Source organism: Cyclopterus lumpus, chromosome 14 (assembly GCF_009769545.1).
Source record: "Cyclopterus lumpus isolate fCycLum1 chromosome 14, fCycLum1.pri, whole genome shotgun sequence".
NCBI lineage: Eukaryota > Metazoa > Chordata > Actinopteri > Perciformes > Cyclopteridae > Cyclopterus > Cyclopterus lumpus.
Window position 1 is genome coordinate 15907590 of NC_046979.1, and position 18679 is coordinate 15926268.

General features: G+C 41.1%; 1 protein-coding gene and 1 pseudogene across 2 annotated transcripts in view; one reads left to right on the forward strand and one right to left on the reverse strand.

Moving 5' to 3' along the window:
- The first annotated feature begins 1700 nt into the window (after window positions 1–1700).
- Window positions 1701–2892, forward strand: LOC117742877 (annotated as a pseudogene).
- Window positions 2893–8085: 5193 nt separating this feature from the next.
- Window positions 8086–18679, reverse strand: part of nlgn2b (neuroligin 2b) — a 28334-nt gene continuing 17740 nt past the window's right edge. For both annotated transcript variants that reach the window (XM_034550063.1, XM_034550062.1), the window contains 5 exons: window positions 13812–13997; window positions 10713–10978; window positions 10420–10573; window positions 9525–9891; window positions 8086–9215 (listed from right to left, as the gene is read on the reverse strand). In XM_034550063.1, coding sequence (XP_034405954.1) covers window positions 8282–9215; window positions 9525–9891; window positions 10420–10573; window positions 10713–10978; window positions 13812–13997 — 1907 coding nt within the window. In that variant the 3' untranslated portion in view covers window positions 8086–8281. The remainder of the gene's footprint in view (window positions 9216–9524; window positions 9892–10419; window positions 10574–10712; window positions 10979–13811; window positions 13998–18679) is intronic.

Sequence of the window (18679 nt, forward strand, 5' to 3'; positions counted from 1 at the left end):
TGACTCACACTGGCACTGGCCGTTTGAAGAAAACCTAAATCATGAGCAATAATTACATTTCCTTCTCAAGAACTGATAACATTTAACTCCACACCAGTAACATGCTCTCCCTCCTCTGCTGCTGAAGACGAGGCAGCAGAGGGCAGCTGAGCTGGGTCGGCACTTGGTCTGAATTCATAATTTTAATTGGTAGAAATGCTGAGAGCTGAAAAATGTCTGTTCGCATAACTGCATCATCAGCCCCAGCTACATAAATTATGATTGTCATAACTCAGGATTAGATCAGAGAGGCAAGCTGGTCTCTCGATGAATGACCACACTCAGTCACTCAAATTGACTTATTAAGGCAGTGAAGGATTGTTGCTCCAGCTAATCTGACAAACTCTTGACATTTGCATAAAAACGGCTTGAGAAGAGGCCAATAGCACAGCACCAGACACTCCATCCATTGATATGCAGCACATTTCATTTTAATCTTTTTGCCTGCTATTCCTTCAGTGTTGGCCACTCCATGCTCTTTCCTCTATAGGTAAAAAGAGCAACCCCTGGTTGGGAATCACCGATTGAGCTGATGATCCTCCTCAGAGCCTGACGAGTGGATCAATCGGTGCCCCCTTCTATCACAGGGTGGTCCACGCAACCGCTGAGTCACATGACATGGCATGTTGTCATCAAAGGATAAGAAAGCATGAAAGTGTCCCTTGCAATGTTGGAGAGACAGTCACCAAATGGTCGCGGTAGTAAATGTGTCTGATAAATAGCACAAAAATGCAGAATCTGCTAAATGTATCCAAGCTGCAACTTTGGAAACAGGAAGAGAGTTTCAGATGGATTACTTGCTCTGTACAGCGTGAGCTGCCAGAATAAGTCAAGCACCCGTTTTGGCAGAACATTGAACCATTTGCTATGAAACGCTCGTTCTACTTCATGGCAGACTTTCTTCAATTTCTGTGGAGTTCTTGGCTATTTTCTTATTTTGTTTCTTGCTTTTGAACCTGTCGCCTTGTCGTAGTTAGACCTTCGTGCTTTATCTCCATCATTTACGCTGAGTAGTAGCTGTAAAACACACTGTAGGCCTTTTGTTCATAACTGAGACAGATTAGATACTTTTGCATGTTACCATTTGGTTGATAGCACGGTCATGAATAACCTGTTTCAATGTCCCGTCATCCACAAGCTCTTACGTTATTTTGGCTGGTAGTTTTGGAAACTATGTTTTGTGTCAAATCAGGCCTTCCCAAGTTGATGAATTTATTGCGGGACTATGGGGAATATGTGAAATAATGACATTGAACACCTCAGTCAATGATCAAATATCATGTTCCCTCAGTATTTGATTGCACCTGAATAAAAGGTAATGGCAATCTCAAAGGTCAAAATGTAACCTCATTAAGAACTCACAGGAACAAGCCTGTCAATTGGTGTAAATGCCCAAGGAGATGATGGACCTCACCTCAATAGAACCACAAGTCTGTTAAAGTAGCTTTACTTCAAAAAGAGCATTTAGAATAATGTTCAAGAGAGCAAACTGCACTCTAAATATTTTAGAATCATAGGTCAGAGCAATGACCTGCACATCCACACCCACATGTGGAGGAGGCATGTCTTTCACTTCGCTTTACACATCTGATTTCCAATAATCATAACTGCATACGTTTTTCGTCATTGCCTTCCAGAAGCCACAGTAGTTGAGACCGAGAATGAATATGTTACCACCTTCAGCTTTTGTTCCTTTGCTGGCCTGTCTTTTGCCTCTGATGTCGGCGACGGTTGTTCAAGATTTTAATCACATCGAGAGATGCAAGGACTCCCTGTATATGGGGACACCGCCGTGGGGCTTCACCACAGACTGAAGAGGATCTGTCAATGTTACGCAGACAGACCTCGCTACGTGGCACGCTGAGATTCTTGGATGAAGAGTGCCTTACAAATAGAATGCATTATTATTATTATTACGTGACCCTGTACGACCCCCAAAAGCGGATTCCAGTTTACTCAGTTTATACCTTCAAGAAAACCGAGGGAGACAGACGTGTGTACTACCCTTTGATGTATGAGCCACAGGTCAGATACTTGTCTTTGAGTAATTGTTTTTTAATTCATCCTCATTGATTGTAACCATTGTTTAACCACGTAGCTCACACTGGAGTATATCTCAGCAGCTAAAACATTCAGTAGGTCTACTCCAGAGGCAAATAGGCCTAATAGACTATATTGGCTTTGTATTGTTTCCTCACATGTCAGAGAACTGTGTCCATGTCCAGGCCTGTGCTCTGTGTCCCCCCAGCTGGCAGAAGTCGATGGTGATGGAAACATGCATGCCTTCTCCACTGGCTACCTGCACAACAAGTTTGAGGACAGCCAGGCAGTCCTGAATGACTACTCTGACGTGGTCCTGTACGAGAGAGGTCACCTGAACCCGGACCAGCACCAGTCCACCCCACACGACCGCGCCGCCACCTACACTCTGACCAACGTGGTCCCGGAGATGCGCGAGTTCAATATCGGGCCTTGGCGTGCGTATGGGGAGCGGATCCGCATCCGCCTCAACAACTTCTGCCTCGGCACGGCCCACATCGTGACCGGTGTGACCACCAGAGGCAACATGATCCGCAGGAACAACCAGGACCGCGTCGCCATCCCCGAAGGACGTGTGGTCCGCGTACTGCTGCACAGAGTACGACCGTAACGCACGATGTTCGCATTCGCTTCCCGTCCTACGGAGTCCTGGCCAAAAACGCCAAGGAGGGCAACAGCGTGCACGAGATGCGGGTCCAGGAACTTGAGATCTTCCTGAAAAATAATTTGGATGTTGACCAGAACCATCAGCTATTCTATGACAACTGCATCTCCCCCTCACCCCTCCCTCTATACCTCCAACACACTATCTGAAAGCCTCAAGTGGGCATGTTGGTCAGGCTGCTTTCCTTTAAGCCTATAGTCATTGTGAGAACAAATCAGATATGGCTATTGTCATAACTCTCTGTTATGTTAATTTAACTTAATTTTGAATCTCAGTAATTATTATAAAACAGAGTTGGTTTTGCTCTTCTTGAATTAATGTCACTGTAAGGGGGGAAGCTGTTTTCGCTTCTTTTCATCATACTCATATGTGAGTTTGAATGCAGGAAGATGCTCCTTGAGCCGCTGGAGGCTGGCTCATTTGGGTTATCAGTCGTTTCTTGATGCAGTGGGCCTTTTCTGCACATTATAGTCGCGCACTGCCATCTAGTGACGGAGGGGAAGTGTCTCCTGTGATCACCGCTTACAGGGAAACATACAGTATTACTGTATTCTCTGCAAAGGCGATTGGGTTTAGCGCAGAAGAGAACACTATATGACATAACCACAAATATCAGTCATCTGAACAATTGTACAATCCATGATGAATCTGCTGAAGTTATAACAGATGATTTTGATTAATACAGTGCACGTCAATCATAAATTATTAGACAATGCAGGGTCTAATGACATGCTTCTTATTGCAGCAATAATTCAAGGCAGATCATTTAAACCAGGAGAAAGAAATTCATATGTGAGGTATGAAAAGCTATGGAAAAATAAAATAAAATGGATGCTTTGGAAACGTATGCAAGGTCACAATGTTGACTTTTCCCTTTTCTCCTGTAAGGAATTATTGTACACAAATCACATCCCAAAATATTTCTAAACCGTCCAACCACAGGCAGGGTTTGTTTGTTTCAACGATCTATCCGTGCAAGGCCACGGATGTAATCGGGAGGACAAGAAGAGCAATTGATTGGAGTAGAAACTGTGACCTTGGAGACGTCAATAGAGGCGCAATGTGGTCCAACAGAGTTTATTCACAGGTGATAACACCGAAGTAAAAGTATCTGTGTGCCATAAAAAGCATTCAATTACTGGATTGAATGGATGGAAATCCGTGCATTAGCACACATGCTTCATCCAACAGCACCAGTGCATCAGTCTCCTTCCGTATATTTGCCATACTAGTGAGTTTTGTGTACAACAGCTGAATAAACACAGATTAGATGACAGCTCCTTTCATAAAACTGGTGCTGTTATTTTAGGCTTTTGAAATTGAATTCCCCTGGATAACTTTAAGACCTCGTGGAATGAAAGTCAGAACTTGGTTTGTGTGGATTTAGCAAATGAAATCAGGGGTTAGCTGAGCTGAGGGGGATACGGTAGCTACACGGGGAATGCTAGCTAATGCGTAGCCTTACTCGCACTACCAAAGCAATAGACACCATGGCTCTTTGGCTCTGAACAGCCACATATGTGTTGTCCTTTATAACAAATGAAAACCCCAAAACCCCACACATTTCATTGCTCAGTGACAGACCCAAGCATCAAATTTCTTTTTAGCCTCTTAAACAGCGATAACGACATCACCAAGTGCCCTCTGGTAGTGGGTTTCTTCTGCCCCCACATGGCAATAAAATGTACCACAGCTTTAATATTGCACCTCTGACAATTGTGACAAAATAAATGATGGCAACATGTTTGTTTAAGAATGTCTTTTAATGTTTTCCAGTTCAGATACACAACATACAGTGTGTAATAGCCTCTATTTGAAATAGAAATATTAACTTTAATTCTTTCAACTCCTTCTGGTCATTATGCTCTCTCGCAGTATCTTGAGCTTCAAGCAGGTTACTGAATCAGACTAAATGAAACAGACAAACAGGTGCAAGCCTTCACTTTACCATTCCAGCATGAAATGTTGTAATAAGAAGATATTTGAACCCCTTGAAATGCTTTTTTATAATTTGTATATGTTCTTCCTTACCCTAAAGCCAACATCAAAACTGTAGTGTAAACATGTAAACCTGGTGAGTGTGCTTCCATTATCCATTGGCTGTCCAAACGCCTGTTTAAAAACAAAAAAACAACAACAACAACAACAACAAATGTCTTTGTAATGCTGTTTTTGGAAGCGTGGGCAACTCAAACTCACATCAAACAGCGGGGTCAATAATCCCATAAACAGAATGTAGCAAACTGCAAACTGTAGCAAAACAACCATCATGATTAGAGTCTGAAAAAAGACCAAAAAGAGTACAAAGCATTTCACAACCTCCCAATTACATGTTACACTGTATTGACAATGCTCAAGACAATGTGAGACACTAGCAATTAAATCCAACAGCAGCACAAGTAAAATTCCTTCATTTGTGGTCCGTTTTGAGCACATTTAAAACATCTACCCTGTCTTGTTTTTCTGCTTCACTTCTTGAAACATCCCTGTTTCCCTTTCCATCATCTGTTCCCTGCAGCTGTTCTTTGGCTTTTTAACCAATGAAAAGACTCATTTCACTCAAATGTTGCCTTCACGATTCATGAGATAGTGCCAGGTGAGTATGTTTTGCTTTAGACAGCCATATATGCAGTAAGAGCATTTTTTTCACCACAATATCTAGGCTAACCTGAGCCGTAAGCATTCCTTTTCGTGTTTACGTTGACCTCAACCATGCTGTGATTTCTTTTTTTTAAAAATGATTCACTGATGTTCACATATGTATTCATGTGCCCATAACCTATTGGAATTTGCCCTTGAGATCTAGGAAATAAAGGAGAATCAAACATACGCATGTAAATCATGTAAGTCACCGAAACTTGCACCTGTTGTCACAAAGAAAAGATCCGGCCAATCACTCAAACCAAACGACAAACATAATATTTACAAATTCCAGTTTGTTCTCTTACACTTATAAAATGTACAGTTTGTTTCACGCGTTGGTTTTTGTTCTTTTGTCCCTCGCGGCCTGCTCCAGTCCAGTGTGAGGGATGGCAGTCTGGCTCCAGAGTGTTGTTATCCTAAGCAGACAGGATACAGAACATAACAAGGAGGGGGGAATTCATCCCACTTGCCTTGCTTTTGTGATATATGGTGTAGGAGTAACGTCTGTCATTAAAGATTTTTTTTTTTTAAATCAGGTTTTTAGAATGCATCCTCTGTGCATTGATGGATCATATATCGTATAACTGACGCGCCATTTCCTCATCGGCATTTGTCCAGTGATGTCCGAATGTCGCTGGTTTTTTTTCTTTTCTTCAGAATTGTCCAGAGTGTCCTTTGTGTTCAGTTGTGCGAAAGATGTGAAACGCGTTTACAAGGCTTTCTCACCTTTTGACCGTCATAAATATATCTTATCCTTTCTCCCGCCTTGCAGAAGGGAGAATCGTGAAACAACGAAAGAGCAGACGAAAAAGATAAGTGTCAAGCAGTCTTTGAAGCATGTGGTCAATGTCAGTCACAGACAAAAACCTTATTTAGACTATTCATGTAAAGTAGTTGTTTCTTTTTTTTTCTCCGTAAATGAAAAGAGTGCTATCTTCAGGTGAGATTGAGAGACAGTGACTGCAAACTTGACGGTTGCAAAAGATAAAGAGAAAAAGAGCAAGAGGGAGGAAAGAAAACGGCTTTCATCAGTCTTTCTGGTAGTTTTTGCGACACAGCCTCAGTGTTAGGAAATGAAAAAAATAAAGAGGAAATATTTACTCTCTTTGTTATAATCATAGTTTTACACAATATTCATCTCTTAATACTTTAATTTTTTTTTTTTTGAAGTACCACAAAGTGCAGCTGATATTAAAATAGAAAATGAAAATGTTTTTCAAAATGAAATCAAAATCAATGAAGAACAAGGCAAATCATCAAAATGACAAACAAACTTCTCTGTCCACACTCTTTATAACAAAAATAAACATCATGCAAATATCCTAGACAGCAAAGTAGTTAATAAAACTTTATATTCTTTTTTTTTTTTAAACAAGGATATATTGAATCTGATTTCCCTTTAAAGAAGAGACCAGCCACAGTGCAACATTGAGTGTAATCAAAAAAAGAAAAAGAAGTGTGTGGATCCAAAAGAAAGATGAAGGGGTTGGCACTTTTTATGATGGTAATTCCTTTTGTAAGATACAGTCAGTATGGACCTCTCCAGGCGGTCCACTGGACGCCAGTGAAAGAGGAACTTTATCACAGTACTTGGCACCAAGAATGCTGGTAAAAACGAGATATCAGAATATCTTTTTTTTCATTCATATCCTTACAATTTATTAATAATACAACATTTACATTTGTGTTTTTGTATAAAAGACTCCAAAAGGAAAAAAGAGTCTAGAAGTGATTGCGAGAAAGAGGAGAGAAGTGGAGATGCAAATGGATTATGTCAGTGGTTTAATAAAAAGAGCTACAAGGGCGGATGCAGAGAGAGAAAAAAGTGTGAGGCAGCGAAAAGAACGGAGCAGTTAAATGGGCTGAGATGGGGATACAGACAGAGAGGTAATGAGTGAGAAACAAATAAAGTAATGGACATGATTAGCGCCTGTGTGGCGGAGATGCCGCGAGTTCTAATGGGCAGCCTGGATTCCAGGTTGCATCCCACAGACTGAGTAGGATTCAGTTATTTCCTGTACCGCCCAACAGTTGAAGCCCCAATCTGGAAACGTTTGAAAGCAGCATTTTTGAGTTTACAGATTTTTAATAATGGCATTTAGGGTCGCATCGTAACTGAACACAGGTGCATAAATTTGTAAACAGGAGAAATAAAGTTTTTAAAATCGATGAGAGATTCATGCTTAAACGTCAAATTGCTTCCAGTGCTGTCAATACATTTCACACTTCACTAAAGTCTCCAAAATCAGAACACAGAGACAGCTGTTGGGACATGGTGTTCAACACAGGGTGCCAAATTCCACTTCCAGATTGGGCCTTTAAAGCTGCAATTTGTAAGTTTCAAGAAATCACCGCTTTATGACAGACAGCTTGTTGGGGCATATGTTGCCTCGCTCAAAGCTGCTCGCTTCTGTATCATCTTTTCACTAAATCAATGGAAGTGAATATATGTATTCTATGTCAAACATAGTTTTACACTGACACGACAACACATGCGCAAAAACAACTGAGCTACACATAAGATGTCTGACTGATTGTGATCAGCTCGATACCTCTTTTAGAGACAGCTACAAGCTTAACGCTGCGTTTGGTGGCTCACCTAAGCACGAGATATTGAAAGAGCATTAACGGGGGCAAAGCAGTATGTACCTACGATGGCAGGCTTTTGGCAAATGAGCTTTTTTTAATCAACTCCCCCTTGATTTATGATTACATTTTAGAGGTATTTCACTGCTTAAAATCTTACAAACTGCAGCTTTATTCGAGGGCTTAATGAGAAAAGACAAAGATATAGTAAAGAAGAATAGAGGGTGGTGAGAGTGGAGTTTGTTTGGAGCAGTTTGTGTGGTGCGTCTCTGTAAGCCCAGAGTGGGGTAGCAGAGGTTGTGCCTGGTCCTATACACGGGTGGTGGAGTGTTGGTGTGGCAGGGCATTGTTGCTGTGGCTGGGGACAGGTGTGGTGGAGGGGGCTGGGACAGGGGGATAAGTGTTGAAGGGGTGGAGGGGCTGCATGCTGCTGATGGTGCTGGGGATCATGGTGATGGTGTTGGCTGTCATCAGTGGCACATCCTCAGGTGCCCGTCGCAGGGCCAGCGTGTAGTCAGGTGGGCACACGGGAGGCCGCAGGGGTTCCAGGTCGCAGTGGATGCCGCGGGATGGGAGGGGTGTGCCGTGCTCCAGCTCCACTCTTTGCTGCTTCATCTGCAGCGACATTAGCTCCTCCTCCTGACTCAGCGCCAGGTCATTGTGCGGTGGGGCCCCGACGACTCCCATGCCAACGCCCATGCCCATCGTCGTGACACGTTGCGGGGACAGCCGGCGGTGGCGTCTCTGCATGAGTTCGTGACGCTTATCCCGTTTGTAGTAAAGCGCGGCAAAGGCCAGCACGTTCAGGAAAAGAAGCGAGGCGCCCACAGCAACTGTCACACTCAACTCAGTGGAGTAGTCCCGCGTCTCATCGGGGAAGGGAGAGAAGCGGGGCCTCTCTGAACCATAGGGCTCAGGATCAGGCGCATAGGTGGAGATTACGGGGTGTCGTGTGGAGCGTGTGCCAGTGCTGGGAGGGCCCTTCCAGCGGTTGGTGCCTCCGGGCGGCAGTCGCGTTGTGATGGAGCTAATGATTTCCTTGTGGAGGCTGTGAAGATGTGGCACCAGCTCCAGCCAGAAGGCCACCTTGTTGGCCCGGTAGTTGTCTCTCACGCGAGGCTTCAGGCCGATATGCAAGTACTGCTTGTCTTTAGAGCTGAACTTGGTCCAGATTACCTCTTCAAAGCGGTTGGGCTTGGTGTGGATGAACGTGGTGTCCTGAGGAACTGGGAGGTTAGGATCCCTGGAGGAGAGAAATGGCAGAATCAAAAACATTTTATATGTTCAAAGTTTTTAACTTTTAGACCCAGGACATGTTCTGAAGCTCAACAGATTCTCTCATCCAAGAGAATACCTCAAAAATCAAAACTAAACCCTAATGCTTTAGTCACTCACGAGTGAAACTCCACTCGTAGGCTGGAGGGAGAATGAACTCGTTGTTACATATTAGCTTGTAAGTTTGCAGTACACTGTGCACACTATGTATTACCTGATATAAAGATAAATTAACTTGATAACAGAAAGTATTTACTGAACTTGGGATTAAACTAACCCTGTCTTGGCAAAGTTGGTCCAGTATGTCATGACTACAGCACTCAGCATGACATCGTTCTTGGAGAAGTTACAGGGAAACAGGTCAGTGGCTCCCACCATGGGAATCCCAAACACATAGGGGATCTCATCTCCGTGGGCTGCGTCTGCCCAGTCTGGCCTCGCCTCGGTCTGACAGTGGTGGTGGAAGGTATAGAAGTAGACAGGCGACTGGAACTCAGCGTGTAGTTTGGCAGTGGCAACAGCCGGGGCCACCCACTGATGGTCCGTGAACAGAGCCAGGAGAGTCTTCCGACGCATGTCACTGTTGTCCCGGTCGGCCCAGTCAGTGTACATGAACTTTATGGTTTCCCTCAGGATGTCTTTACCTTGAAAGAAATAAAATGTAATGTGAGTGTGATTTATGGCTGAATTCTGTTACTTGGTTAAAACACAGTGGTGTGTTGCTCGATTTTCACCCGGCTTCCTGTCTGAGTGCTGCTGTTTGGTCGGACTGCTTGGACTCAGCCAATCAAGTCAGACCAGGGCCATCGCACAGGAAGTGTCATAAACACACGGCTATCCCTTAAAAGTGAATCAACTCTACAGCAAAGGAACCTGCTGCGTTTCTTTATTCATTGACCTCCCTTTATTTCTGAAGAAAAAGTCAGAACTGTGATTAAAATTCAAACTTATAGTCGATCAAAGCTTTTTTTGTGTTATACTTCTATTTACCAAATTTCCCCTCAGATTATTTATTGTGTTCAGCATAACCCTCACAGGGCTATGAATATTTTTTACTTTTGATACATTTATTTGAAATAATTTAGAGTACATATATAAAGTAAAGATTTGAGCTTTAAACTAATTAATATATATTTTTAAGGGTTAAATAGTAAAATAGGGGAGGGTCTGACCATCAGGGTATCCATAAAGATTGTCCACAAAGTTGGAGATGGTGTAGTCAAACGAGGCTGCTGATATTCCGTCTTCTCCTTCGCTGTCATCCACAAACTTCAGGCCCTCTCCCTGGTTGACACCCAGCAATATGTCGTAGTTCAGGAACTCGCCCTGGTGTCACCACAAAGCACACACAGCATGTCATGAAGCAGGAATGCCAGGGCAGAATTCACACATCAAATGCAAGGAAGCAATCCAGAGAAACAAGGCTTTCGTTCACTGGACGACGTCCTGAGACATCAGCTCTGACCTGCTGCATGAGGATCTCAGGGTCATCCGGCACCACGTCCCCGTCAACCACAGGCCCAAAAGCAATGTGGTAGCGTGCAGGCTGGATGTCCTGGTCCACTAGCTCCCGGAAACTCTTCCTCCTCAGGCATTCCACCAAATCAGCCATGTCCCCGAGAGTGCAGCCAACCTTCTTTGCCAGGATCTTGGTGTACATCGTCGGTCGGTAGTTGACTGCCCAGCTGGAGATGGCCGAGCCACTCTGAGCGATGGCCCTCTGGAACAGACCTGCACAGAGCAGGACCATATACAGCAGATATAGCTTCAACAGGAAACATACAGTCACTTATTCTCTCTCAGTTCTTTCTCTCTGACACACTTTTGCTAGCAACTGATGGGGCCTTCAAGGTCTTGCAGTGTGTGTGCTCAATAATGCATAATGAAGGAGGAGCAATTGTAGAGCAATACATAGGCAGCAAGATGAAGTAGGAATGCCGCTGCTTTTTATAGCTGGAGAAAATCTTTACGCACATTCGGGTCGGAAAATGAAGTGCTTCCATCCCATATACAGCGAGAGACGGCAGCAAGAAAGATGGTGGCAACTCAACACACAGCAGTAGGTGTAATGGCTGTCTTGGATGAAGTGCGAAAAGGAGACAGCAAGAGAAAGAAAACTGCTCGCACTGTTGCACCGCTGCACTGTTATGTAAAGTGGCTTGCTGTCCCTCAGTTTTATCTGCAGATTCTGTCATTAATAATTAAGCCCCCCCATATTCTGCATGTGCCCCACCCCCGCTCCTCTCCCTGTGAAATCAATTAAGAAGCCTCTCAGCTGCAGCTCAAGCTCTACCCCTCATCTCATCTCTCCTCTGAACACACACACACACACATGCACGCACACACGCACAAGGGACACACACCTTTAAAAACTGTTCACCCACCAACTTTACTTTTCTGCACTTTGTGGCGTAATAGCCAGACTTCAAAATGGAGTAGAAGGTTTTTTTTTGCCACACGCAACCCTGATAAATAATGATAAAATGAATATATTCAATGTTCACTATTTGCTATGACACCAACTGTTCTCATCAGCAAAAACATGCCATCATTTTGGCCAAAATAATCCAACATTAACCACAACAAAGAGCCAAACCTGTCTGATTCTGAAGGTGTTGTAACACAACAAATGGGCAAATAAAAGAGCCGTAAATGTTAATGACATAAGATAAGTTTTAAATACAACACCTTCCGCCAGCACGCACAATACAATCTGAACACAAGTGCTTGTGCGAGTATCAATCTTGATCTATGGACAGCATCCACTACAGCCATACATTAGCTGGCCACTTGGCAACATTTAACAACTTGGCCGATACAAACCAATCATTGAAATGCATTTCTATGCCCTCCTGAATGTTTTCTGACAAAAAGATGTGTGTGTGTGTGTGTGTGTGTGTGTGTGTTCCCAGGGACACACTCATAATTCTGAGCATTTCCTCCATGCGTACACATATTTCTTTTTTTAATTTGGTCTGTTCAAGGTCAGTTTCTGAAGGTTAACAGTTCAGTAATAACATAATCTGAAAATATAAAGCGCGATTCACCTTCTGAACTCTACTCACATCAGAGGATTAATAATCAAACATCTGGTGGGTATTTTACAGATCAGCCATTCAAAAACAAAAGAAGTGCAGTACAGACCTTAATAAGTAGCATACTTCAGTGGGGTGGTCGGGCCAAGGTTGACGCATGACTTATTTGTATTTGATTTTACTGTACATTTTCAAATACATTTCATCACATTAAATAACGAGGCAACGCTTCCATGGACTGTATTGTAATACTCTGCTTTCAAACGAGGAATAGACATCAAAGCCACCGTATAGAAAATGTAATATCCAGTTATGATGCAGTTGGTAAGGGCCCCTCACAGTTGCCTGATGTAACACAACACGTTTTCCAGTCCTCACGTTTTCCTAATGCACAGTGGTCATAAATAATGACTGTTAGAGTAGTGACCAAACCAAAAAAACAGAACAAATCCCACTGCATGGTGAAAACTACTTTAACCATACATTCATGTGCACCAAAAGCTGTAAGCATGCTGTCCCTCACCTGACTCACTCATCTGCAGTGACAAATTAGAAACGGAATAAGTTAAGGAGCGATCTCAAGATAAAACACCATTGTAAGCCAGAAGAGATAGTGAACACTGCATGGGACTAAGAGATCGAAATGGAAAACAGACTCAGTGTAGCATGCTTTTTTTCTTCCAATGAAAACCTAAAATGTGAGCAAAATTGACTTCAGAAATGCTTTTAAAAACCCCAAATGTTAGATTACTGAACACAAGGGCACTTTAAACTACCCATCTATTAAGGGGATGAACTCGTTCAGAGAGCACATTCATGACATCATAGCATAGAAACAGCAAAGTAACAGTCAAGTTAATAAGTTGAACCAACAGTTGTATATATATATATACATACATATATATATATATATATATATGTATGTATATATATATATATACATATATATATATATATATATATATATATATATATATATATATATACATATACATATATATATATATATATATATACATATATATATATACATATACATATATATATATATATATATATATGTATGTATATATACACATACATATATATATATATATATGTATGTATATATATATATACATATATATATATATATATATATATATATATACATATATATATATATACATATATATATACATACATATATATATATATATATACATACATATATATATATATGTATATATATATATATATACATACATACATATATATATATATATATATATACACACACACACACACACACAATTGCTAAAAATAGTGGATGACTCATTTCTGAATATATTGCATCCCCTCACTTGGGGGAATAATATATATATATATATATATGAAGTAACAAAAAAAGTCATCTGGTTTAGGCTGTACATTGAAATGACTATCATGCTCTGCGAAGAAATACACTACCCACACTGTCCTGAAATGTTGATCCCCTTTGAGCAGGATATAGGACTACTAATGTGACAATGACAGTGAAAGAACCTTACCCTCGGAGTGGTGGGAGAGGATGAGAAGGTTCACACAAGCGGCACCAGCTCCCGAGCCAAAGATGGTGATTCTCTCTGGGTCTCCTCCAAAGTGGCCAATGTTTTCATTGAGCCAGCGCAGGGCCTGGATCTGGTCCAACAAGCCATAGTTCCCCTTAGCAGACTGGTCCCCTGTGCTCAGAAACCCTGCAGGGTAAATTAGAACAAACACAGAGAGGAAAAGAGGAAAAACTGATGATGTGCAGGAAGAGGAGCAGAGCACATATTCAGGAGCACATAACATAATCCTGTGCATTTATTCAGTTTTCAATATAAATTATTCCACATAAACAGAAGATGGCATCCTGTCATTGTCAGGAACTTCTCAGCCTCCAACTCATTGCAAGTCTGAGGAGATTTCACACAGAAAGCTGGCCAAATTACTCATTTTTAATACCCACGCTTGAAATACAACACAGTTAAGAGAACTTGTCATCAGAGGAGAGCAACAGAAGCCGTGTTTCACCTACTTCCAGGACACGTATTTACACAGTAGGTGCACACCCACAAGAAGATAAAATAAACTGAACACAATGTCTCACACGCACAGGCACACACACAATTATTTGTTTTTTCACTATGATATTGAATTACAGGAACATAATTGTTTTTTAGGCACTACCAAGCTATTTTACCCCACAGGAAGCAGAGCTTTTAACATGTTTGACAGTTTGGATGTCTTCAATACCTTGGAAAAAAATCTAGAATGATTTCAGTAAACAGTGTCCTCCTCAGATTTGTTGTTGGGGCGGAGGACACAATGAAAAAGGAAGAAAACAACCCATCTACCTACTCATCTCATTATCTCAAAACGTTGCTGTTTATTATATATACTGTATATATATTTGTGTGCCTCTTCTAGTGCATGAACATCATTTCCCAGCAGTGTCTGTAACTGATACCAGAACTTTATTTTTTCCACAGTTAAACTTCTTGGCAGAAGAAACAAGCTAACATATTAACCTTCAGAGATATAATCTTTAAGATTTTAGTCACATGATACCCAATTACTAGAATATTCATGACTGGAATCTCTTCTGCTATATCCATTCAATGTTTTTACATTAATTAGTTTTCTCCCTATAGAGTAGTCTGCATTGTCGGTGGCGGAGTCCACCATTTCCCTAATGGATTTGAATGGCGTTCAAATGGCAATCCCAGTCATTCACGGACTTGTTTACCAATAAACCGCTTCACACAGCTAGACAGTCTGTGTGTGGTGTCAGTCCAATAGTTATTCAAAACCAGGAGGGCATTCAATATTGTTCATGTCTATATCTATACAACCTGCTATATGTAATCTAAATGAGAACATTTATTGAATAATACATGTTTAGTTTTGCAGGGATATGTACAGCATGATCTAGTACAAACAAGATGTACTAATAAAGGTCCTGGTGTCATGGTCACTGTGTCCTTGTAGTTATGATGTATCTCTCTACGGCATAAGCCCACATTGCAGTGTTTTGGTGAATACTGTTAATTCCAATTCAGCAAGTTTCCTTGTGTTTGAATTGTAAAACACATAAATGACAGAAGTAAGCAGCAGGATGTACTGAAGGGCAGTTGGAGCAAGTGGCCCCGCTATAGAGTACAGTTTAGAGAGCACACAGAGGCAGATGGTAAAAGAGGACATTCAACACAAGTGTGTTTTATAGTAATTATAATATAAGTGATGATGATGATGATGGTGAGGATAATGAAACTGACCTTTCTTCAACAATTAGTGTGACCCAAACGTGTCATTCCCCACTCCACTTACACTACTGTGAGTTTACCTGGGCTATTTGTGATTCCTCCAAATGATTTCTTATTTACTGTTCACATTTTGACAATATTTATAAATACTAGCCAGTAACAACTAATATGTAGTGGTTGCACATATTTTTGGGGCCTGGCGTTTCATTAAGAATAGTTGGGATAGGTTTATGTGTCTGTGCAGAGATGAAAATACTCCAAACAAAATATGTTCATGTTGGTTCATAGATGCAGTGACCTGGATGTTAGTTAAATGTTAAATATAGACACAAAGGCGTAGTCATGTTTGCTTATATTTATTTACATGATCTCAGAATCACAACGGAATAATGTTTTCCTCTCTTGAAAGAACAAATGCTTTTCTAGGTCTAACAGTTGCCCAATACGCAACCACAAATAGTGACCCACTCTTGAGAAAACATTAATCCTTCTTCTTACCTAATGAATATGCGATAATGACCATGAGGAACCAAAGTTAATAGGACAGATAGACGACCGAATAGCGATATGGTTATAGTTAGCGTGCTATTGTGTAATTGTATTATCCTTAGATCAACCCAGCAGTTGACTGGCTCTTAGCCTGACGTGACTCTGACCTGGTAACGTATCAGCACTGACTTGTGCCACTTATCAGAACCATAGGCATGTGGAAGTGTCTGCTCCATGGCTGCCCAGCCGAGTGCTGAGCGGCCTGCCACAGTTGCCTGGCAACTGTCCAGAGAGCTTTAGGCAAAATGATATGGACAGACACTCACAGAGGCACTTACACACAAGCACGCACGCACGCACGCACACACACACAAACACGCACACACACACACACACACACACACACGTTCGAGCACTTACATATTCAAGTACACAAACAGCTGCATGCATGCGCACATGAACACAAAAACAAAGAGTGTATGAACTAGCATGCTAGCTGGAGCAACCGCCTCCTGTCTCTCTCTTTGCAAGGGCAACATGAAGAAAGGGAATTTGGTTTATAGTCCGCCACTGAAGATAAGTCAAACACGTTCCCTCTTCTTCTCTTTCTCTTTCAGTAAGTTTTCTTTCTGATCCCCCATCCCACCCATCTGCTGAGCTGGGCTTCCTACTGACTTTAGCGCTGAGAGCAGCAGTTTATGAGGCTGAACTCATGCATATTCAACACTTGCTTTAGGTAACGGCCAAGGAGCTGTGAGGAGAGTCATCAACCTCTAAGTAGAGACACAGGCTGGAGACATGAAATGAATGGATGAAAGAAAACAGAGGAGTGGTGAGCAACAGAAGGAGGGAAATTTAAAACAGAAATATTTACAGTATACTGTATCAAGCAGAGCGTCCTACAACAAACCCCTCAAGACCCGCTCATAGAATTTTCCTGTCGTAGTTAGAAAAATATTTTTAAAAAGCATATATCATTAAAGCATAATGCACACTACCACTGAATAAAAAAAATGGTAGGAGCACTCAGCACTCCTAATGTACGCTGATGAGATGCGTCATGGTAAAAGTAATTATCCCATATTAATATTGTATCGCATCTACAACAAGAAGATGTATTTGTATTAAGAATCAGTCGGGGTTAGGCAGTAAAAAGGGTAAAAATACAAATCTGACAGGTATTAAACCGAATATTGCCCAAAGTTATTGTCAGATCCTAAAAGTTGAAAGGAATATATTCAAGGGCATATTATATAATTTTGCTGTGACGTCACAGAGCGGATGATTAGAGATGTCAAAAATCAGAGGGAAGATATTACCTTTTTATACACACAGAAAAAGTGATTGAAGAGAAAAAACAAAGCTCTGTATATGTGAGTCACACAATGAATCAAGCAAAAGCAGAGGCCCTAATACAAAACAGGACATAAAAACCTTAGCAGATGGCGACTGTCTCCTGCACACTGCAGACAGAAGAATCTTTATTGACGATTGAAATGAAGTGGATTTGATTATTCAGTATTGCGCGGCAACCTTGGGGACTATCTACTGTGTATGAATGTAAGCGTGGATGAATATATCTGTACTGTATGCAGTATACGGGATAACGTTACATCAGATTTGAAAGATTTTCAATGGTTCTTTTGTCAATAAAAGGACTGAGTCTGATACAAGTTAGTAAATCCTGTAACGGCATTGACACACAATGAGCAGTGTCACATTCCCACAAGAGTTTTTGTGAACAACATATCATTTGATTAATAATCAGTTTATAAATCTGCTAAAAACAGGGTGATTTTTAATAAAATGTTTCTGTCTTGCTTGAGACTAACGGCCTAAAGCATCGCTGGCACCCCCTTGGTGTTGTATGATCATTTTCAGTCTTTGATTCAAAGATCTGCTGCTATACCTTTTGCATATACTGTAGCTAGATTACAAAAATCTGTTAAATCTCCTTGTTGGCGCTGGAAGCTTAATCAGAATACCCACTGGCAGGCCCATTTCAATTACGTGTCACTCTGTACGTCAAGTATACCCAGAAAGGAAGTTATATTGTAATTGGGCCTTCTCCTGCTGAACTAATATCATTTCACCACACCGCCCATAGGCTTCCAATGTCATTGTATTTATTACCTTACTTATCTTACTCAATTTTATTCTCAAAGGTCCATTCAAATGGTACCAAGCTGTGCAGTGAAACCAGGCTGTCATGCAAATTTGAAAAGCAATGCTTCAAACATCACACTCGCACAAAAACATGTCAAAGCTTTCAGTGAGTTCAGTGAGAATTAAAAAAGGATCAAATTAAACAAGTTAAAACCCTTAGAAACAGAACATTGTTTTACCAAACTGTTCACGATAAAGCTAATGATATAGAGATACAGCTATTTTAATTATGTATATATATATATATATATATATATATATATATATATATATATATATATATATATATATATGTGTATATACTCTTGTGGTCCATAACTTGTCACACTCTTATGCAATCCCCTTTATTTTAATTTGGATATCATACCAGCTCAACAAGTTATTGGTGAGCCATGTTAAAGATTTTCCAGTTAACAGCTTGTATGAATGGCAGCTTAGTATTTGAGTCGATTATCTGGTTACAACTTGACATAATT